The sequence below is a fragment of the Elephas maximus genome, chromosome 8 (assembly GCF_024166365.1).
Source record: "Elephas maximus indicus isolate mEleMax1 chromosome 8, mEleMax1 primary haplotype, whole genome shotgun sequence".
Lineage (NCBI taxonomy): Eukaryota > Metazoa > Chordata > Mammalia > Proboscidea > Elephantidae > Elephas > Elephas maximus.
In genome coordinates this window covers 50612145-50636741 of record NC_064826.1, presented here as the reverse complement: position 1 = coordinate 50636741, position 24597 = coordinate 50612145, and the positions used below count along the sequence as shown (strand labels likewise).

The following is a 24597-nucleotide window of genomic DNA, read 5'->3' as shown; positions in this document are numbered from 1 at the left end:
AGGAAATTCCCAGCGAAGGAGACTAGTATGATCACAGTTTAGAAGCAGGAAACTGCCTGCTGTTCAGATACTATAGGTAGATCTTGTTGTAGGAAAAAAAGATTAAGGAAAAAATACCAGATGTTGGAGCTGGGGAGGTAAACAAGGATCAAGTCACCAAGGCTCTTGTTTAGCAAAATTGTAGGCATGGAATTTCTCCTTTAGGTGGGAAGTTTATAACCTGGGTGCATAGACCCCTCATCCCCCTAGGACCTCTAACGGTTACTTCAGTAAATTCCGGGGAATCAGTGACACCCAGAAATTACATGCAACATTTTACGACTATAACCATATATGAAATTTTCAACAAAAAGAAAGGCCAAACATTTGGTAGGTTCTTAGTGTTCTAGGGCCTCTAGCAAGCCCAGAACCATTTCTTTAGGAAATATGAAGTCCCTAAATAGATTCAAGTGGGGAAAGGGATGATGTGTGTGAGAGACATGATCGTGTTTAGCTTTTGGATGGTAGTAAACTCAGGTATAAGTGTGAAGCTGATGTAGGAATTAGACTTGACTTGTACAACAGAGTCTGGGTCTTTGCATCCCTAGCTCCCAGGACACAGACTGCCCCACAGTGCCCCATTTTTTTTTTTACTAACAGTCAATAAATATTTGAACAAACAGTAAGACTACAGGTAGAAAGTGCAGTTAGGAGCCTCATACAATTTTTCAGTCACAGATGACATGACAAGTGTCTGGAACTAAAAAATAATAAAAGGAGATGGAGGACCGATGACATATCTGAGAGCTATTTAAGACATAAAATCAGTAAGACTCACCAAGTGATTGATTGGCTGTGAGGGGGGTCTTGAGAATGATTTCCTAGTTTATGGATTGGGTGATGGATACCAGTGCTGTTCTGTGACTCTCTTACAGACATTTATGGCCTTCTATAATATTACCGTGGACATTCTTTATCTCTCCTTGCAGATTGTCAGTTTCTTGAAAGTATGTTTAATTTTTTTAATTTATTTTAGTATTGTCAACAGCAGTTGATGTAGTGACTCCCAACTACTAATTACTCAAAAATATGTGTTGGAAAACACACACATGCACACCATAAAGATGCCACAGTGTGTAGTCAAATTCCTAGTACCTATGGAAATAATTAGAAGTCCTGGTGGCGCAATGGTTATGTGCTCAACTGCTAACTGAAAGGTCATCAGTTCGGATGCATCAGTTGCCACCAGGAGAAAGATGCGGCAGTCTGCTTCCGTAAAGATTTACAGCCTTGAAACCTTATGGGGCAGTTCTACTCTATCCTATTGGATTGCTATGAATCAGAATCCTTGTTACCTTTTTCTCCCATTTTCAGACTTCCTCACAGTTTTTGCCTCACCATAGTTCTAGCTCTGCATGAGAGAACAGTAGGGATCATGATACAGTCATAAACCGGGAGTAACAGTGGGTCAGAGTGGTGCGTGACAGGCTCTGTAAACAGTGAACTGGGGACGGGGAGCTCTGTGCAGGGCTTCTGTGCCTCAGCACTATTTCCAACTTACACATATTTGAGACTCTTCCAAATTTTTTGTGGAAAACGAAGCAGACAAAAGTATAAATTGTCAGTGATCTTCAAAGAGCTTTGTGGGGGGGGGAAAGTTAAATTTTTTGGCAAATCTTGAGTTCTTTATTTATCAGATGGTTTCAAATAAAAATCAAGTTAAAAATTAGCACATAAATACATACTTTCTGGAAGCCATTCTACTAGTTGCACACTAATATTATTTCTACCCAAAGGTGCATAATATTTAAAATAAATTTGAACCCTAAGGCCAGAAATAATTTTAAGGCTGTGACAATAATGAAATAGGGTTATGGTGTAGGGAATTATATGAGGGTAGCTCCTTTAGGTAAGGTAGGCAGGGACATCTGAGTAGGTAACAGCTGAAATCTGAATTATAAGGAGGCAACTTTGGGAAGAAAATCAAAACCCATTGCCATCGATTTTATCTGACTCATAGTGACCCTACAGGACAGAGTAGAACTGCTCTATAGGGTTCCCAAGGAGCAGCTGGTAGATTTGAACTGCTGACCTTTTGATTAGCAGCCAAGCTCTTAACCACTTTGCTTTCTAGGTTAATCTCCCTGGCAGTGGCCCTGGGACTACAAACTTCGTATGCTCAGAAGACATATCCGAGCAGAATACTGATTTTATGTCTTAAATATCTCTCAGATATGTCATTTGTCTTCCATCTCCTTTTATCACTTTTTAGTTCCAGACACTTGTCATGTCATCTGTGACTGAAAAATTGTATGAGGCTCCTAACTGCACTTTCTACCTGTAGTCTTACTGTTTGTTCAAATATTTATTGACTGTTATTAAAAAAAAAATGGGGCACTGTGGGACAGTCTGTGTCCTGGGAGCTAGGGATGCAAGAATACAAGAAATACTCTGAATAAGTATTTCTTGTAGGGAGTATTTTTATTCCTGGGAATTTTTATTTTTAATAATTCACATAATCATTATGCACAATGAATTTGAGAATCACTGCTATACTTAGGGAAATGTGAAGGAGACCAAGTCCTTCTGCTGAGTGTGCTCTCATCCTCCATGAAGAGGTGGAGAGCATGGGCTTGGGGCCACACAGATTTCCATTCAAAACTTGGTCAAGTTACCCAAGGTTCGTCCTCAGTTTCCTCATTTGTTAAATGTGCCCACTTAATAGGATTATTGTAGAGATTAAGTGAGACGTTATTTGTGAGGATTTTTAGCAAACTTGTATGTAGTTCCTATATTCTCAGTAGTTGTCAGGCATTGTGAGTAGTTATTTAAGATAGGCCGACTGGATTAAGGGAAGTTTTTATTCGTTTAATCATTTTGTCTGGAAAAAATAAAAATCTCATCTTTCACACACCAAACTGTGAAGGTCAATTAAATCAGTACAATTTATCATCAATTCTGTTCCCTTCTGTTCCAGTTTTGTTCTGACACCAGCAGCACATGCAACAGTTACGTAACTACCCGGAGCTAGGTCAGACCTCACGAGTTAAAGGACACAGTCTTCCAGACTGCCAAGTGGCCAAAGACCTCAGACATCAGCCATAAATTTAGGAGTCCACACAGCATCTTCACATCTGACCTGTTGGCCTTAAATTTGGGGTTTTCCTTCAGGATGCCAGCTCAAGCTCAGGGGCCTCCCAGGCACCCTCACTTCTGACCTGAAACTAACTTAAAAAAACCATTCCAGTCGAGTCAATTCCAGCTCATAGTGACCCTGTAGGAGAGAGTAGAACTGCCCCATGGAGTTTCCAAGGAGTGCCTAGTGGATTCAAAGTGCCAACCTTTGGTTAGCAGCCATAGCACTTAACCACTACGCCACCAGGGTTTTACAGACTACAAATTCAGGGGTTACCTCTATCCCTTCAGGATACCAACCATAATGTTAGGGCTTCCCAGCCTCCTCACTTCTGACCTGCTGGCTTTCATTACTCTCTTGTGTTCGATAATTCAATAGAGTGACTTACAGGACTCACAGAAAGGGCTATACTTACCATTACAGTTTTATTATAGGAGAAAGGATTCAAATGAAGAGACACATAGAGCAAAGTCTGGGTTGGTTCCCAATACAGAGCTTCCATGTCCCAAAAAGGGACATGCTCCCCCCTCACATGTATCCACGTCTTTCACCAACCAGAAAGCCCATGGAGTTTCCATGTCAGGAGCCTTACTGAGGTCTCATTACGTAATCATGATTCATTGAATCAGCCCACCTCCTCCAAGATCAGCTGCTCTCAGGAAGTGGTCCTTCTGGCCTAGGCAACCCTACTAGAATCACCTCATTAGCATAATCTGTCAGGTCTGGTCTGGAGGCCTATAGATAACACAGGCACTTCAATTACTCAGGATAATCCCAGGGTTTAGAGGTAATTCTGAACTAAGAACAAAGATCAAATTACTTTGGGTAACATTAATGTAATCTCTATATATTTATTTTGTGATAGAATTTGAGAATTATTTTTGCCAGAATTTTGAAACATTATGAATGTTTTTATTGGTATGTGGATTGCAGCTCAGTACAAATTAGCTAATTCCACAGATTTTATTTAGCAGGATTAGATCAGAAAATAACTGCAGAGCAATGCCTAAAGCCATGACAGTGCATAAATATCCTGCTTAAAATTAAAACTCTCATCTTGGCATGGAGACTGTCAATTATGTGTGATACCTACTGTGCTCCAGGTGCTTCGTACTTATTTTCTCATTCAATTAGCACAATAGCCCTGTGAGATAGTCATTATTATTTCCACCATTCAGGTGACACTCAGGCCTTAATAGTTTAAATAACTGGCCTAAGGCCACATAGTCTGATGTAGAGCCAAGAAAGATCTCTGTCTTCAAAATCAAAAGATTTTGTTCCAGCAAAATGGATTAGGTAAAAAAAAAAAAAAAAAAAAGAGTTTCATTTCAATTATCTGTATGTTTCAGGTTAAAATGATTTTTGGACTTGAATTGAACTAACTTGAATTAATTTTCTACTTGGATGTTAAAAGACAACCTTAGATCTTTTGACACACATTATTTATGAGTAACAAAGCTTTCAAAGTTTTAAAATTGGGGAACTACAACTTACGCATCTCTTTGATGAAGAGAAACCAAAGGCAAATGCCTTACTAGAAACCTGTTTAATCAGTCTCCTGGTTTTAGGGCATAATGTGGCTTGTTTGACTTAATCCTGCTAAGTTAAAAACCCAAACCCAGTGCTCTTGAGTCGATTCCGACTCATAGCGACCCTATAGGACGGAGTAGAACTGCCCCATAGAGTTTCCAAGGAGCATCTGGCGGATTCAAACTGCCGACCCTCTGGTTAGCAGCTGTAGCACTTAACCTGCTAAGTTACTTATTGTTTAATGTGAAGTCCCTCAAATAACACCATCCCAACTATCTATACCTGTCATTTTACCTAATAAAATATGTTTTGTCTTTTAAGATTCAGGGATGAAAAAGGGCTATAAATCAGTGGAATGAAATTCTCTCCACCTTGAAAAGGTGACCCTGAGCTGTTAATAATCAGGTCAAACTTTTGGTTTCTAACGACTTGTCACTTCCTCTTTTATGTGTGCCTTTTTTCCATGAAAAGATTTTAACTTGTACGCTGAAAATTAAAGAGGCAATCTTGGCTAATGTTTACCTCACAGAGGTGGCAGCATTTTGTAAAATAAATAAACTTTGAGCCCTATTTTGGCTATCCTTCTTGAAGTCCATGCAAGAGTGACAAATACTATGTTTCCAGAACAAAGACAAAAAAGTGCAACACTCATCTCTTTTGAAAGATTGGGTGATGCTGTATCCACTCCATCTCAGAATACCATCACATGAAATTTAGAAACAATTGGTATCCCAGTCTAGCATGAAGAAAAGAGAAATGTGTTCCATTTACATTGAAAAGCCATTGTATATATGATGAGTCTCGGGCTTTCAAAGCTGCAGGAAACGTGGTGGGATTCTTTGTGCTTCCCTTGAAAAGAATCTAAGAGCAGCTCTAATACTATGTAGAGGCACACTCCCAAAGACTCTGTTTAACTCTCCTCTCCAGCAGCTGAGCACTGCAGAGCCACTGACCTTGTATTTCAGGCAGTGTCAGGGAGAGAGAGGTACAAGAATAAAGGAGGAAGGGGGCAGGGGGGACTGAGGCTTCTGCATTGAATGACTGACTAATGTGCGTAAAGTGAAATGAACATGTCTCCACTGCCCTCTACATTTCTTAAAAGTTGTTTCTTTGCTTTGAAGCCAAATGCGTTAACTTGGCTAAACAGTGAGTCACATTGAACCAAATAATGTATAGATAAAAGAGCTATCTCTTCAGAAAAACATCTCAATATTTCTTTGTTCATAAAGTCTGGTTCTTTAATTTTGAGATTTTATGGCATACAGTTTATTATATTTCTTCCTATGAGCAAATGAAAATGAGTTTAAGAGTACATCAGGTGACACAGAGTTCAAGAATTTTGGTTGGTGAAGCTGGGTTGTTAAATTCCAAGTAAGTTTGTCTGACTGAAAGCTGTGGGTGGTCTTCCATCACTCTGAGGGAATCTAGAGATGGAAATTTTTTGGCACTATGTGTCTGTTTTCCAGTTAGTAATAATTGGTGCGTCTTTTCTTGTCTAGTTCAATATTTTGTTAGGTGCAGTGCAGCCAGACTCCTATATAAGAATACACGTAAATCAGAAAGGTCTGTGAAGAAAGTTTGCACTGTCTGATTCTTGATTAAAGAGTAATTATAATTCTTTAAACTGACAGAACGTTAAATTGGGCTCTTGGTATTATTACAGACTTATTTCTAATTGAACACATAATGAGGAAGAATGTTAACATTTTGAATTTTTTCCAGGACTCTTTTCTATACATATGTATTTCTATGCAGACATCTCATAGTTTAGATATACAAAATGTTTTTGTTCTGTTTTATTCACTTAACATTGTGTCATAAACTCTATCTTGAGAACCCTTCACTAGCATAATTATCTTTCTAACAAACTAGTAAGTGATCATGCTGTGCACATTCCCAACTTTTTTCTACTGGCCCCTCAGCACCTTAAAACCCCACCAAAATCCTCTTCTTTATCAATTCCAAAAACTTCTAATCATTGAATCTTTCACCTCAGGGTTTCTACACAAGCTCTGTCCACTCCCTAAGAAATGCTTATCTCTTTATTAACTTGTATTCCTCCTTCAGATCACAACTTCCCTGCCTTTTCTCCACAGAAGCCTTTTCCAACCCCCAATTAAAACAGCCTTGTCTTAAACACTTATTCTCTTTTTACCATTCTTTGTGCATTTGTTACTGTGATTATTAGTTTATTATCTATAGTGGCTCAACTAATACTTACTGAATGAAGAAATAAGGTCAAGCCCTTCCTTCTATATAAGATTTCCCTGTTATTTCCAGGAAGGCTGAATCCTCCTTTTTCAGTGCTCCCTGTGCTCTCTACCTACATTTCCTGAGTCATCTTCCAGCACTGCACCTGTTTGTGTAGCTGCCTCCACTCCAGACTATCCACGCTGAGGGCAGAGACCAAACTTCTTCATCTTTTTACTTAGCCTCTGGCTCATTAATTATCTGTTGAAGCATTGAACACATATATGACCCAAAGAATAATTTTATTCTGTGGTGAGCCAGCTGTGTAAACATAAGACTTAAGTCATAGTGAACTGTGCCATGAAGAGTCAGAGGACTTATGGGGGTGAGACAGGACAAGAGATCTCACCCAGCACGTGGAATCTCCCACTCTTCTTGCTATACTCAGGTCCACTGACAAGCTATCCCCCACGGGAAGGCCCACAGTGTATATGAGGTTTTATTGAAAACGCGAAAAATCAATAAAGAGTATAAATTTTGTGATAGACAAGTATTAGAAACTGCTGTATGTACCTTTTCATATGATGATTCAGATGTGGTCACTCCAGGGGATTTGGGGGTCTATTGTATTCTCTCAGGAAACACTGATTGCGTAGTGGTTAAGTACTACAGCTGCTAACCAAAATGTCGCAGTTCAAATCCACCAGTTGCTCCTTGGAAACTCTATGGGGCAGTTCTACTCTGTCCTCTAGGGTCGCTATGAGTCGGAATTGACTCAATGGCAATGGGTTTGTTTTTTCGTTTTTTTGTATTCTCTCAACTCTGGGATTTTGCTGTCATGCTACCTCCGTGTCAGCTTCTCACCCCCGCCTGCTGCACAAACATTGGTCTGAGATTGTTGTCTTCTCGCCCTTAAATTTTCATGCCCCACTGCCACCTAAGGGCATTAACTATTAATATTTTAAAGTATTTCCTCTGTCTTATTTTCTGTGAATGCATTTTAACAATTGTTTTCTTACTGACTGTAGCCTGCTTTTAAAACTTAACAGCATGAGAAAATGTTTTCCATATCTTAAACATGCTTCATAAACAATTATGACAGCATAATATTGTATTTAGTAGAGATATACTAATTTACACCATTTTCCAATCGGGTTGTAGATCTGCATTATCCCCCATCTCCCTCCCCGCCACCCTTTCTGTTTTTGTTTTTGGTTGTTCTGTTAGCCTCCTTGGACTCGCTGTTCTTGAACACGCTGCTGCAAAACAGCATTTCCAGAAGTGTCAAGGGCTCTAGAGAGGAGGTGTCAGGTGAAGTGTTTCGCCCTCCACAAGTTTATCTCTCTTGTTTACAGCTCAAGTGGACACTCTGAGACCACGGCCTTTCTGACAGCATGAATGCGTTGATACTACCATCTCAGCTCATCCATACTGCCGTTCTACAGCTTAACAATAGGTCCAGATTTGGTTCTGCTTTCCAGAATTTACTTCTTTCTAGTTCTGGGGCTCTCGAGCTATCTATGATGTGTCATATTTGTACACCCTCTGTATTCTGAGGTAAAATACCGTCACCGCTTCCCACATAAGGAGCCCAAGATTGGCTTCTAAAGTCCTTGAAGCTTCTTGTCTCCCAGATGAAGCTTAGACAAAAGGAAGTCAGGATTCAGAATTCTCCACTTGATTGAACCACAAATGGAATGTGCTTTTGGTGGTGGTGGGGGGGAGGGGGGGAGCCATGCTTTTTTGGTTTAGCTTTATTTTTCCAGAAAGACACAGTTTTATTACTGTGGCTATATTTCTAAGGTAGATTTTTCAAAGGACTTTTTATTCCCCTACCGGATTTATAGTGATATGAAGGGTACATTAGCTTTACAGATATTTTACCATAGATAATACTTGTAAACTGTGAAAAAGTGGTTGTTTCCATAGACACTTTTATTGCTGGAGGGAAGGTTAGAGATAATTCTGGTTACTAAATAATCTCATTCTTTTGTTTTGTAGATGAGGCATTTGAGATTCAAGGCCATAGGTTGTGGAGGGAGTGATGAGAAAGGGGAGGGGAGGAGGCATGTTGAGCCCTGTACCAGCAAACAGTGGAGACAGAACTTCAGCCTGAGTTGGCTAACTGCAAAGCTAGAGGATTTTGTGTTTGTTTTTGTTTTTTAATCCCTATACCCTACATTTTTATAATGATAAATTGTTTCCCTGAAAGCCTGAATTTTTGGAAAACTGCTGGCATTTTTTTCTCATTTTGTTGCCCCACACATAATTTTTAATTCACTAAGATTAAAAGATCATAAAATTCAATATAGCAGAAAAAAAGGTAGAATTTGGGTGATCGTAGCACTTTGTTTTGTGTTCAGAGCCAGTTTCTGCAGCAAAACTATGTAGAAGATAGGGGTGGGTCTTAGCCACTTATGCAGTAAAGCTGCCCGACTCCTCTCCTTCCCTCTCACCCTGGGGCATTTAAGATAATTTCAAATGATATTGCAGGCAGCCTTCAAGAAAAGAGAAGACTACCAATGGAGATGAGCACATATCAGCAGACCTGAGGCCTGACCTAATCTAGAGGATCAAGGAAGCTTTTATGAAGTAGTCCAACTTAATTACATTTAAAACACTGAGTTAGGAGTAAGAGTGAGAAAAAAAAGGCAAGACTAATTTTGTAGGCAGGAGAAATAATTTATACAAAGGCCCTGAGGCCAAGAGGATGAGGTGAGTTTGAAATTGTGAAAAGAAGGTCAGAGAGATGAGAACAGAAATCAAATAGGAAAATAGTGATGAGCGCGATTTCTAGTGAGGTAATCTGGAGCCAGATCACGGCAGGCCTTGAAGACCATGTTAAGAAGTTTGGAATTTGTCCTGAAAGTAATAGAAAGATGTTAGAGACAATTAAGAAAAGTGAACTTAAAAGTAGAATGTCTTGAGAGTGAATGAGGGCACTGTGGGTATTATGCTGGGAAAACAGGCATAAAGTGGAGCTGTCTGGGACAAACCAGAATGAAAGTCCTCCTTAAGGAGTCCTCCTTAAGGGCTCCTGCACATTTGCTAATCTTCCCTCCCAAGGAATGACTGGGAGATACATTCTGTAGTCCCTGCTGCCCTTCTTTGGCCAGGCTCACTGAATAGAACTGTTTCCCGCATTCCTTCTTTCATCCATTTGGCATTTTGCTTCCATTTAGTTAATCATTCCCACCCATCAAAGAATAGAAAAAGTGGAGCCTTCTACCTTCTGCCTGAAGCTATGTCTGACTCTTGGATCCCACGTCATGTAGTGAGAACTGCATCACTGAGAATTTGATTGTTCTCAAGTTGTTTAGAGTCTGTTCCCTACTCCCTCCACCCCCGCCCCCCAATTAGCAAAGAAAATCCGAGAGGCTGAGGCATTTCTTATATTGCAGAGCCATCTGCAGGGCAAGAACATGGCAGGAACTCAATAAATAAGTGTTGAATTTATCTAAGTAGAAAAGCAAGATGGCATCCAATTCAAGTCATGGATTAAGGAACACCCTGCTTTGAACCCCAAGCCCTGGCACCCTCCACTCATTGTTGCTGTGTGGCCTTGGTTAGATTACTCAGCTTCATTGAATCTTAGTTTCTTTATTTGTGAAATAGGAATAATATTAAGACTAACAGAGGCTTCAAACTTCAAATGAGAATTAAAATAATTTTATAAAACACCGAGAATAATTCCTATTACTGGTAAACCCAGGATTGGTAGATCTTTGGGGTTATTATGAGCAAGTGTGATTTTTAGCAACATGCCTCTGGCCTCTGTTTGTGTTGGGAATTAGGAACATTTGTCATTTCGGCTGCTGAAGTTTCACTCCTCTTGTCTTAATCTGCCTGTTTCTCCTAAAGGGGAAAGTCCAGTCTCTAATTCAATTTCAAAGCTGTGAGCCTAAGGGAGAAAAAAAAAAAAAAATGAGGCTGTGGATGGGTCATTTAAGACCACAAGTTACTTAAAATTCTTCTGAGATAAGACATGCAGGAGAGGAAATTATCCTGTCAGTAGCCTTATCTCTGAAGTCAAAGGTATCCTCAGGATTTACTTTGAAATTGGTACCTGCGCATTCTGCCTGAGGGAGAGGTGAAGTTTTTGATGAAGAGAATGCCGTGGTGGCTAGCCAAACAAATAATGAGTTCTAATTGTCGTAAGGGTGTGGTTTCTTCATATCTGTGTCCTCTTCTCATTCTAAAAACTGCCTAAACTGAGATAAGGGCATCAATAAATATGTATAAATAAACTAGTAACACATTATGGGCTTTAAAATGAGTCACTACTGCATTTTATTCTAAAAAGAGAAACCCCTGGAAATTGATTTCCAACCAGCTCATCTTTTGCTTACATTTTGTAAGAGGCCAAAGATAACAGTGTTCTGAGTGGCTGAGTCCCCCTAATGTGTAGTTTAACAAAAAAAAAGTTTAACAGGTATGTATTATTCGTAAAATGGAACCTTAGACTCACCACTCTCCTCAACCTAGATCAAATTTCTGAACACATGAATCAGATTCTTATTGATTTATTCACCTCAGAAAATTTAGGATAGTTGACTGGTTTAACAGAGAACAAAGGGATAGAGTGTTATTTATAGACAGAATATATTATGTATATTAAACTATGTTGTGATTGCTATATCAATATATTAACTATACTAGACTAGAAGCTTATATTCTTCTTCTTCCCCCGACCCCTTCAGTTGATTCTGACTCAGCAATCCTATAGGACAGAGTAGTTTCCAAGTTTGAAGCAGACTGACACGTCTTTCTCCTATGGAGTGGCTGGTGGGTTTGAGCCGAAAAATTTTTGGTTAGCAGCTGAGCACTTTAACCACTGTGCCACCAGGGCTCCTTAGACTCTTATATTACTAGAATTTATATTTTTGGGAAACGTTTTGTTCTTCTGGAAACCTTGGTGGCGTAGTGGTTAACAGTTCAACTGCCGGCCAAAAAAGGTTGGCAGTTTGAATCCACCAGGTGCTCCTTGGAAACCCTATGGGCCAGTTCTACCCTGTCCTACAGGGTCACTATGAGTGGAAGCAACTGGATGGCAGTGGGTTTGGTTTCTTTTTTGTTGTTGTTGTTGTTCTAGCCTTAGTTAAATTCTCAAGGCTCACAGTGGTTTCCATTACAAAGAAAAGTCCATGTGAATAGGTGAATTTCAGGTAAGCATACAAAACTTATACAAAACTCAAACCTATTGTGCTGTAAATTTTCCCTCAGAGGACACTGAAGGCATTCCAGTAATTTTCTGTTACAGAGATGGAGCTCTACAGTAATGTGGATTTCAGGATAGAAGCATTCAATTGCTGCTTCCAGGAGATTTTCACAGGGACTCAGAGACCTGTGCTGCCCTTTGTGGGGCCACTGCATTTTCTAATACCACGTTCTTTCAGCCAAGATCCTCCTCAATCAGTTAAGCATGTCCTGGGAAACAACACAACTAAGTGTCCCTCCAATACTGTAAAAAGGATGACATCAGTGTTAAGATATAAGAAATGAAGGACAGTGCCACTCTGATGTGTTTAGAAGAGGAACAGTAACTGGTTTCCCTTTTATGACTGTAATCAAATCATTAAATCAGTCCCTTCCTCTCATTCTGGGCAAATCATTAAATCATTCATTGACTTAAGTTGGATCGACATTAAACAAAAATGATGGATTCTCGGGTCATTCTTTTTATAGATAAAATTCTCATTGCTTTGAGCTCATCTTTTTATTCTTAAAACCAAGTTGTTCCCCGACCCCTCTCAGCCCCAAGTTTCAATTAGCAGCAGTTTAAATAGCTTTTAAACAAAATAGGCTGGGCTTCTATCATAACAGGGGCGCTTCTAAAGTAAATCTTCCTTGGGTAACAGCTGTCAACTGTCAGTAAGCTACAGGTAATTAAATTTGAAGATTAGCTTTATGGCTCAAAGAAAATGATACAATCCTTGGACCAGAAAGATCGGAATGTTGACACAGTTACTGCTTCCTCTGGTATTTGAATGAATTCAAGGAATCAATTTCTTTCTAGTGAAAAAGGTAAAGAAGAGAACTGCCATTGTTACTTGCAAGTAAAATTCATTTGAAACTGTTTACCCAGATAAGAGCATACTCTTAGTTTCATTTCAATTAAAAAAAAAAAAAAATAGATGGGGAAAAAGATAAAAGAATATTTACTAGAAACACCTGAACAAAACAAACCATGGTAGAAAGGTAAGAAGATGGGTGCTGTGGACACTAAAGGTGTGTCAGTTAGAGTGAGGTTCCAAAACAAGAAACAAAAGCTTCAAATCAAGATGGCTTAAAAAAAAAAAAAAGCAAGGATTTTTTTTTTTTTTTTAATCTCGTATAACAGAAGTAGTCCAGTGATGGAGAACTTTCAGGATTAGTTCAGTGTCTCCTCTCATGATTTTACTTCTCAGCCTTCTTCCAAAGTATTTCTTCTAGTCTTAATGGTTTCCTCCAAATAAAAAATCCTACACATTAATGTTGTATAGACAGGACATCACAGACTATGTTTTTAAGATTATGCATTAGTAATTTTATCAATCCAGTCCCTTAAATTTAGAAAAAAAAAAGAGGGGGAAAAATGTTTCTACTTTACCTAGATTCATATGTCTCTCTTATTAATGATCAAACTTAACAACTGTGATACTAAGCAAACCAAAAAAACAAACCCATTGCCGTCCAGTCAATTCTGACTCGTAGTGACCCTATAAAACAGAGTAGAACTGCCCTGTAGGATTTTCAAGGACTACTTTTGTGGATTTGAACTGCCAGCCTTTTGGTTAGCAGCCGTAGCTCTTAACCACTGCACCACCAGGGCTCCTTAATAATAATACTTTGAACGTATTGAATAGTTCTCTGTCACTCTTTTCAAATTGTTACATGTAGTGTAGTTGATTTTCGTAGGAATTCTCGGTAGAAGGTACTATTCTTGTTGCTTTTCATAGATGATGAATTTGAGGCACAGAGAGGCTAAGTAACTTGCTCAGTGTCATAAGAAGCTTGGCACCAGGTCCTAAATTCATAACTCGTACACTATTTTCATGACATTTTGAGATTACAGTATAAAAGTGCCTAAGGATCTTATGGCAGGCATTCTGAACTAATGTGCCCAGAAAACAAATCAAAATTTTGATTTCTCTGTCTTCTAATATAAGATATGATCCAAGTGTTCACAGACTATAGTTCCCAGCTTCTTGTAAACACTCTAATAATTTTCAGTTTTGGTTTAAGCCAAACCTCAGCCCCACCAGAATTTCTAGAAATAATTATAATTCAATTCTTAAAAAATTTTAAAATGGTTCAGCACTGAAATAGTAATCCCAGAAAGCAGACTCTTTCATAGTTTGATACTGTCTTAAGATCATAATCATAAGTGAAAAGAAATCCTGAACCACTTGAATTGGAAAGTCTTAAATTCTGCAAAGGGGCATTTTGACTGGGAGGAAAATTGAACCTTCCATAATGGTTATCGATCTGGTTTGTTGTTATGATACATTCATTGACTTCGAAGGTCAGATAACCAGGCATGTATTCAATGTAAAAGAAGTTAAGGAACTTGAGTCATTGAACACTGAGGTACAGAAAATCCGAAAATGCAGATTTTTTCCTTTAATACAGACATAGATATACAGTTATTTAAACACGACATTGCCTTCTGAATGAGATTTGATGGAAAAAGATGATTTATTTTCAAGTAAATTATAGAAAAATGTATTAGGCTAGTTAGAATTATGTCATGGATTAAAGGAAATATTTAGAATAGAAAATAACAATTCTAAAATTATGAATTTGTTGAGTCCAAGAATAAAACATTAATAGAGGGTCAGCGAAAAAGAGGAAGACCCTCAAGGAGATGAACTGACACGGTGGCTGCAACCGTGGGCTCAAACATAGCAATGATTGTGTACGTAGGGTCACTCTGAGTCAGAACCAACTCGATGGAGTGCAACAAAAACAACAAAGAGGCTAGGAAGACGTTTACATGTTGCTGTTACTTTTGTTCATGCTGCTCACTGTCTTTTTCTGGTTAACTTTTAATTAGTTTTTGAGCTGATGACATCCAGTAATTGAGATTCTTGCATATGTGAATAATTTTGTAATCACATAGTATAATCATAAGCTTTAACATAGCATTTATTGATTTATTTATTGTATCTCAACATAGAGGCAATAAATAAAAATGTTCATTAATGTAGCTTTTTAAACGATATATTATTATAGGGGAGAAATTTTTCATGACATTTTTTGGTAAATATTCCTGTAAGATTTTTCATTGACAATAATACAATCATAGAACTAAAATGCTCTATTCTCATTTGTGCTGTTCACTCTTTCAGAACTGCAGGAAACAAAGACCTCCGAGTATTTCAGCCTATTCCACCACCCTTTAGACTACAGAATATTATTAATGGATGAAGATCAGGACCGGATATATGTGGGCAGCAAAGATCACATTCTTTCCTTGAATATTAACAATATAAGTCAAGAACCTTTGAGTGTAAGTTAATCATTTTTATGAGTGCAGTGTTGATCTGTAGGTGTCTTTAAACATTTCAGTCACAATGAAAAAATATATATATCATTAGGCCAACAATAGAAAATACTGGCCACATGTCAATAAATAGTTGGAAGTTAGTGCTGTTTTCATGGACTGAATATAAAATCAGTCCAATTCTCCCTGAGTTTCATAGTTTCTAACAATCCAAAACCTATGGCTAAATAAGAAAACATTTCTTTTCTGTATATATAAACCAGTTGCTGTCAAATCAGTTCCAACTCATGGTGACCCCTGTGTGTCAGAGTAGAACTGGGCTCCATAGGATTTTCAATGGCTGATTTTTCAGAAGTAGATCACCAGGCCTTTCTTCCAAGGCACCTCTGGGTGGATTCAAACTTCCAACCTTTTGATTACCATCCAGGAGCATTAAATGTTTTCACCACCCAGGGACTTCACATGTATATATAACCAAAAAAACCAAACCCGCTGCCATTGAGTTGATTCTGACTCATAACGACCCTATAGGTAAGGATAGAACTGCCCCATACGGTTTCCAAGGAGCACCTGGTGGATTCAAACTGCTGACCTTTTGGTTAGCAGCTGTAGCTCTTAACCACTAGGCTACCAGGGTTTCCATATGTATATATAGAAAGGGAAAAACAGGAACATGGAGTATAGCGTGAAAAAAAATGAACAGATAAAAGGAGGGCTTGAAAGAAGTGCAATTGTTAAATGCACTGTTATTTTAACAAGTGTGGCCTATATTTATCATTCTGTTGTACAACAAGGAAGTAAAATGAGTTTCATTGGAGTAAAGAAATAAAAATATATGATCAATTTATTACAACAAAGAGACTTCTGTGTTTACTGTTTTAACAGTGGGCAACGGGTAACAAAAAAACAATCACTACTGCCAGACTTGACCCAGGTGACAGTGACTTAGAAGGCTAGCACAGTATTTCTTAGAAGGAATTTCTTGGCTATCATCCAAGTTATTTTAGCTAGAAGTATCTAGGGATCCATTTTGGTAAATTTTAGTAGTCCTTACTAGTCCGGCTGGGTGGCTTACCAAAAATAATATTAAACTGCGATAGCAATATAAATGTAAATTCCTTGTCACATAAGCAGTTGGAAAAAGTGTACTCTCAGTCAGAAGGTGAAAAGATGCATCGCCTAGTACACAGTTGTATGAATGATGATGTTATTTTAGTGTTTCACAATTAGTAAATCCTGCATATTATTGAAAGACTTTGGCTAAAGAAAAATTTGATGGAGGATTAAAAGATAACAGTTATAATAAACTAAGTAAAACCTTTCTTAATTTGAGATCATAAAACTAAACAAGAAAGAATTTTGCCAATATAAGTATAGATGGACCTTAAAAGAAATCTGTTAGTAGGAAATGAAGAGCATTGAGCTATCGTATATCCAAGTGAGATTATGCATTCTTGATTTTCCTTTCTGAGCAGGTTTTCTGGCCAGCATCTACAATCAAAGTCGAAGAGTGCAAAATGGCTGGCAAAGATCCCACAGTGAGTGTTTAAAAGAAAAAAACCAAAAACCTTAAATATTTGGTCTGAGTCAGTGTATCTTGAGTGCAGCCAAGAGTGAGACGAAGGGTGCTGGTGTTTTAAATCTTCTGCTGGACACATGATAAAAATGTAAATGCAAAGAGATTGGAACTCGTGCACCATCTTCAACTTTAGAATTCTTGACCGGGTAAAAATTTTCCTGCCTTGCTTTCATTATTGCACGCTGACATTTTTCATGATGGATTTCAGTAATAACCCCTGCTCGAAGTGGATCCAACCTGCAGAATTCTCAGCAGGCTTCTGAAATAAGGATAATGCAAATGTCTGGAGCAGCTCCCAGGTACCATGTGGGCTTCTCCAGAGAAAGATTCTCTGCAAAATGGTAGTGGTTAGCTGGCACATTCCAGAGGCATAAATCACCCCTGCTGCCACTCTTAATTAAAAATAAACCATAAAAACAACGATCAAGACAGATATAAATATCCATAAATCTTCAGTGTGTAACACTTTTACAAATTGTATTCCTTGAGGTGGGATTTGATATTAAGAGTCAAGGAAGAAATCAATGTTGATTTCTACAAAAGACTTGCTAAAACTGAAACATTAAGTTATTCTTGAATATTATAAAAGAAGTACACAGAACGTATCTTTAATATTCACATGTAATTTCATGTTTATAATAAAGTGTATATGCCATTTCACCTTTTTATCTCAAATCGTGAAAAACAATGGCACAGAACCAAGTATAAAATGTTCTACTCCTTCACAAATAATTTGGTAAAGAGATTCCTCTATTCATTCATTCATTCATTTACTGAAATATTTACTGTGCACCTATTATGTGGGGGGCGGTATTATGCGTCTGACATAGTCTTAGTTGCTGGACACTTAATTTATCCAAAAATAGACAGCTGTGGCTCTCACGAACTTTATTGTCTTGTTGGGAGGTTAACTTTAATTAAATGAGCTTGGAAATGTATGCTCATGCAGGAATGAGACTGAAATATAGGGGTTGGGTAGAAAAACTAGTAAATACATGTACACGGACACACATACACACACACACAAACGGGCCGAGGGCTGAGGCCATGGCATAATAGCCTCAACTTAATATCACAAGGAGGACCAAGCTGTGCAGTACAGACCAGAAACACTGATTGCGGGAGTGAAGCGTGTGCCCTGAGCCTGGGTGTTGAGTGTTTCAGAGGTCCACCAGGTTAGCTCAAACATAGCAAAAGACATCCCTGGGGAAAATGGAAATGTAGAATTTTTTTTTTTTTTTTCATCAGCTCTGAACAATCCCAAATGTAAGGTTCTGAAAAGGTCTGGATCATGCTAGGGCCATGGCAGGGCCTGGAGTGTACAATCTTCAGGTCTCACTGGGGACATTCTTGGCAAAAGAGATCATCGGAACTGACTCAGCTTTGGGTCTCACTTTTTCAATTTTATTATTCACCTTAGAGAGTGGATATTAAAAAGTGGGGAAAAAATGTTGAGAGGATATATCTAAGGGATATGTTAGACCACAATCTGGAGGGAAAAATACTTCAAGATGTGGAAGATATCTTCAAGAGTACAATAGCCTTCAAGGGAGCCGATAGTAGAGCGAAGTAAAATGTAGCTGAGAAGACTTTTTCTCCCCTCAAGCTCTTATTTCAGTAATTGTGCATGAATTGAACTATTTTCTTTCATTCTCAAATGTAGATTTTTCCCATTGATATGTATCTGACTATGTCTTGCTTTTTTGCCACAGTAATATCCCATGGCTATAATTACCAAATTTGATTGTCCTTTGTTCAAAAAGATTTGTATTTCACGTTCACAGAAACTGCCACAGGGAGAAGGTGTAGGATTTAAATACTTTTGCACATTCTCTTTCCAAAAATTGCTGCTGACATTCTGGAGAATCTTAGCCAAGTCATTTAACTTCTTATTCCCTTTGGCTAAATAGAAACTCTCTGTCGTTTACCTTATGAGAATTAAAACTCATTGGATAGAATTTCCAAATGCATGATTATATTTTCTCATGGTTCTGTTGTGTTCTAAAATCATTCATAGATATCTTTAATCGGCCAGTTGCTACACACAAGGAAAACAGCTACTGGAGAGCTCTGTACTATGTATTGTTAGGTCTCTGCACAGGTTTTGTTTGTCCACCCAATATTGTTGGGTCCTGGGAAATAATAACCAAACTACTTCTTTCAAATACATGTTCTGTCTATGCAGGGAAAGAGAGTGTCTGAGGAATCCACCTCACTTCTTAAACGTGAGACACTTACAGAGTCTTCAGGAAAAAGGCCAATGGTAGAAAAATGACGCAAAATAGATCTGCATTTCTACATCACAACTATGTTAGCTATCTAACAGAACTACCACACCTGGCTGGCTTTAACAAACAGAAATTTATTTTCTCACAGTTTAGAAGGCTGGAAGTCAGAAATCAGGATGCTGGCTTTGGGGAAAGCCTTTCTTTTTCTGTGGGCTCTAGGGCAGGTTCTTGTCTCTTTTTAGCTTCTTCCCCTCAGTTCGTTGGTAATCTTCATGGGGTGTGGCATCTATCTTCCCATATCCCTGCTTCTCTGTGCCTAATTTTGCTCCATTTACATCTCAGAAGTGACTGGCTTAAAACATACCCTGCACTGATATGACCTTATTAACATAATAAAGAAAACCCTGTTCCCAAGGGGGATTACATCCATAAGTATAGGGGTTAGGATTTATAACACATATTTTGGGGGGACACAATTCAATCCATAACAACATATTTTTATTATAATTCTCAATGAAACCAACAATTTAAAAACCTTATTTAGTTGCAATAAATTAATTACTTAACTACTGGACCAGTAAGCAACTTCATGATAAACGGAGAAAATACTGAAGTTGTCAAGGATTTCATTTTGTTTGGATCCACAATCAACACCCACGGAAGCAGCAGTCAAGAAATGACACGTTGCATCAGACAAATCTACTTCAAGAAAGCTCTTTCAAGTGTTAAAGAAGAAAGATGTCACTTTGAGGACTAAGGTGCACCTGATCCTAACCATGTTTTATTCAGTCACCTCTTCTGCATGCGGAAGCTGGACAATGTATAGGTAACACCGAAGGACTGACGCCTTTGAATTATGGTGTTGGCGAAGAATATTGAATGGATTACCATGGATTACTGGAAGAACAAACAAATCTGTCTGGAAAGAAGTACAGCCAGAATGCTTCTTAGAGGCAATGATCGTGAAAAATCATCTTATGTGATTTGAACATGTTATCAGGTGGGACTAGGCCCTGAAGAAGGACATCATGCTTGGTAAAGTAAAGTGTCAGTGAAAAAGAGGAAGGCCCTCAATGAGATGGATTGACACAGTGGTTAAAACAATGGGCTCAAACATAACAATGATTGTGAGGATGGTGCAGGACTGGGTAGTGTTCTGTTCTGTTGTTCGTAGGGTCTCTATGAGTCAGAACTGACTCAACTGCACCTAACAACAGAAAGGATGATGAGACAGACATGCAACTATTATCAACTAATAGTAGCCAACAGTTAATGGAACAGGTGAGGCACTGTTCTAAGTGCTCTATTTTAATCTTCATAATGATGCTACAAGTTGGACATTATTGTCATCATTCACTTTTTTAAGATGAAGAAACAGAACCACTAAGAGGGTAGGTAGCTTAGCTAAAACTGCACTGGTCTTCTTTCTGCATCCTGATCAAAAGGCACTTACTCTGTAAGTTTCTTGCATTTATGACATGATAGATTCCTCACATATTCTCTTTACTTACATAGACACAACAGGTATTTGCAAAGATTACTTTGACTGTTATTTTCCAGGACAGAACAATGTCGGCTGGAAAAAGCAAGCTTGTCCAATAGAGACGTAAAAATATGTAGTCCAGAGTCCTGCAGTAGCTATCTCCCTTCAGTATAGCAGTTGGCAGAAGTTGAAGGTATCCCTGAATGATATTTGGACGTGAAAAAATTATGGGAAAATATAGCTGACATTCGGCCTTATGTTAAACTTCTGCCTTATTTTATTTCAGTGCCATTGAAATCCAGATAAGTTGTATACATTTTCCCTTTTTCAACTTTTGGCACGTGCTACATAGAGTTCTCTTCTCTTTCAATTATCTTCCTACTTTTTTAGCCTGGGAAATGTCTACTTATCCTTTCAAGTCCCAGTGCAGGTGCCACTTCTCTGGAGAACCTGCTCTCCCCACCTGGGAATTGGCTAATGCCCCTTCCTCTTTGTGCACCTGAAATGCTCTAGTGCTTATTTCGGAGAATTTCATTGCTTTGTTAATTGTACATCTCCCTTCATTGACTGTTAACTCTGTGTGGTGTCACTGTCCTCATGCACAGTTCTGTACATTGCAATAGTAGGTGCGTAATAAAATTTCTTGATTGAATAAACCAGATCTAAATAAATGGAGTTGGAAGGAAGAAAGTATGGGTATCTGCTCCAAGTGTGTGTCACAGCCTGGGGGTAGGACAGTGTGGATGATGAGTTTATTAATATTTTAGATTAATAAAATCATTACGCAAAGATATTAGCAGTATATTTTGTATAAATTTTTAAAAATTCTTCTTTCAAATATTATATTAATAATCTTCACTAAGTAAAACATAAAGCAGTAACCAATAAAATGTATACTGGTATAATAATTGAAGAAAAAACATAGAATTAAACATCTCAATTTTATAGATTTTTTAAATGAGGTTTTAATTAGAATTATTGAAAGGGAAAACATTTAATTGAGAACATAATTCAGTAGAATTTGAAATTTGATCCCAGATAATAACATACCATAATACTATAATAAACTAAGGCTGGTAAAGAAAATTCATTATCATGGTAGGAATATAACTAATTTTCTGCCTCAAATAAAGATATATAACCCACCTCCGATTCCCTCCCTGCCTCTATGGCTTCACACTCCTACATGCTTCATTTATTTCTAAATGTTAATATTTTATTCATACTCTAAATAAATTGAGCTTAAACAATAGCACATGCTGGCAAACATATATCCAAGTAGGTAGAGGTTAATGAATACACTAAGTAAAACCAACAAACCAGACTAAACCCATTGCTGTGGAGTTGATTCTGACTCAGAGCGACCCTATATAGGACAGAGTAAAACTGCCTCATAGGGTTTCCAAGGTTATAAATCCTTAGGGAAGCAGACTGCCACATCTGTCTCCCATGGAGGGGATGGTGGGTTCAAAGTGCTGATCTTTTAGTTAGCAGCCAAGCAATTTAACCACTGCACCACCCAAAAAAAGGCTCCTTAAACACTGTAAATGATCATTGAAAAATTAAGCGGGAATATATATATATATAATATACATATACACACACACATATATATAAAACAAACACATTGTGTCAAAATTCATTAATTAATTGTAGAATATCAGTTTTATTATTCCTGTAGCCAGATAATCTTAAACTACCGGAAATTATATTTTCTTTAGTTAATTATATTAACTTTATCAAAATACTTTGATTTACTCCCAGACAAAAGAGATATAGACTAAGACAAAAAAAAAGGAATATACTAAGTGAAACCAACAAACCAAACCAACCCCATTTCCGTGGAGTCCATTCTGACTCATACCTACCCTGCCCAAAAATCCACTGCTGTCATGTCCATTCTGACTCATAGCGACTGCACAGGACAGAGTAGAACTGCCCCATAGAGTTCCCAAGGAGCGCCTGGCAGATTTGAACTGCCAACCTCTTGGTTAACCGCCATAGCACTTAACCACTACGCCACCAGGGTTTAGGACAGAGGAAAACTGCCCCACAGGGTTTCCAAGGCTGTAAATCTATCGAAGCAGACTGCCCCGTCTTCCATGGAGCGGCTGGTGGGTATTTTTTTTCCATTGCATAGTGTGGACCTTGAAGTGTCAAAGATTTTGAAGCTTTATTTGCTTGTGCTCCAAGTATTTTTTCAGTCTGTTTATAAATTATAAAACTAATACATATTCAATGCAGAAATTTTACAAAGCCTAGAAAGGCATCTATAAAGCAACAGAAAACAAGTATTTATTAGCTTTGTGACCCTGAGGACTCTTTGTGCCTCAGTTTTCTTATTGGTGAAATGGGCATACTCATAGGACCTACCTTATTATGTTGTTAAGAGGGCTAATGAGTTAATATTTGCAGAGTGCTTCAAACAGTACCTACCAAAAACAAAAAAAAACAAGCCCATTTCTGTCCAGTCGATTCCAACTCATAGTGACCCTAAGGACAGAGTAGAACTGCCCCATGGGGTTTCCAAGGAGTGCCTGGTGGATTTGAACTGCCGACGTTTTGGCTAGCAGCCGAACTCTTAACCACGGTGCCACCAGGACTCTGTCCTGCCACCAGGGCTTCTTTATCTTTGTATAGAGGTTTACGTTATGCAAATCACTTCTAAGATCTAGCTCTTAACCACTACGCCACTAGAGTTTCCTGAACAGTACATAGCACAGAGTAAATGCTTTGTAACTATTAAGTAAATAAAATAATTGTACTACCCAAAGATAATCACTCTTAATTTAGGATATATCTTTCCAGCATTTTATTATATAGATATGTATGAGTCAGAATTGACTCGACAGCACACAACATATATATAAAATAAAATGTTATTATATTCTACATAATATTTGCAGCCCGATTTTTTACTTAGCATTGTACCAGAAAATACTTTTGAAAGAGTATTTCTTTATACTGGAGTTTCTACCACTAAACCAAACCAAACCCAATGCCATCAAGTCGATTCCGACTCATAGCGACCCTATAGGACAGAGTAGAACTGCCCCATAGAGTTTCCAAGGAGCGCCTGGAGGATTTGAACTGCTAACCCTTTGGTTAGCAGCCGTATCACTTAACCGCTGCGCCACGAGGGTTTCCTTTTATTCCCTCAAACATTTATAGACATCAACTATAGTCGGGACCTGTGCTAAATTCCGTGTAGAAAAAATGCCCTGTCCGTGTCACGGAGTTGGAACTGTCTCAAGACCAGACAACTAATAAAAGGTGGATCCAGGTTTTGAACCCAGGTCATTTGGCTCTGAGATCTGTATGCTCTAATCTTCTCTCTACTGTCCATCTGCAGAGTACAGCATGATGACAGACCAACTCTAGATGCCTCTCTGGTATCATCTCACAGCAATCCTCTATCCATGGCAGGCATTATTCCACAAGTGCTCCCTGCATTCTCATGCCTCTGTTGTGTTTGCTCATGCTGGCTTCTGTTGTAAATTCTTTCCTTTGCCTCTTGCCTGTCAAAATCTCTAGCTTATTCTGCAAGACTGAGTTCAAATGACACCTTCTTTCAAACCTTCATGCACAGTTCAGCATTACTTAATATCTCTTCTTTCTTTCTATACCACTTCTTTTTAAATACAGCTCTAATATAGCACCTACTACAGCCTGATATATCATGTCCTCCCTTTTTTGAAAGCAGCAATTGAACCTATTCATGCCAGTGTTTCTAACACCATGCACGGTGCCTTGCATTGAATGTGAGCTCAGTAAATATTTGCTGTTTGGAACTGACACAATTACAATGATCCAGGTCAGAAATAATATGGACAGAATTAAAGGCAGGCTCAATGGACCTGGAAAGAAGCTAGATAATGATTTCTAATAATTAACTCAACTGATTTGTTGTTCCTTTTATTTTCTTGTGGGCACCATGCAACAGGTAGTGTGGGAATCTGTCTCATTGCTTACCAGCTCCTTCCTACA

The 24597-nt window shown here is 38.2% G+C and overlaps 1 protein-coding gene across 1 annotated transcript in view; it reads left to right on the top strand.

Moving 5' to 3' along the window:
- Positions 1–24597, top strand: part of SEMA3C (semaphorin 3C) — a 182572-nt gene that overhangs the window by 83831 nt on the left and 74144 nt on the right. Inside the window, exons 3-4 of the mRNA XM_049893285.1 lie at positions 15166–15326; positions 16796–16858. Of these exons, the coding sequence (XP_049749242.1) occupies positions 15166–15326; positions 16796–16858 (224 nt within the window). The remainder of the gene's footprint in view (positions 1–15165; positions 15327–16795; positions 16859–24597) is intronic.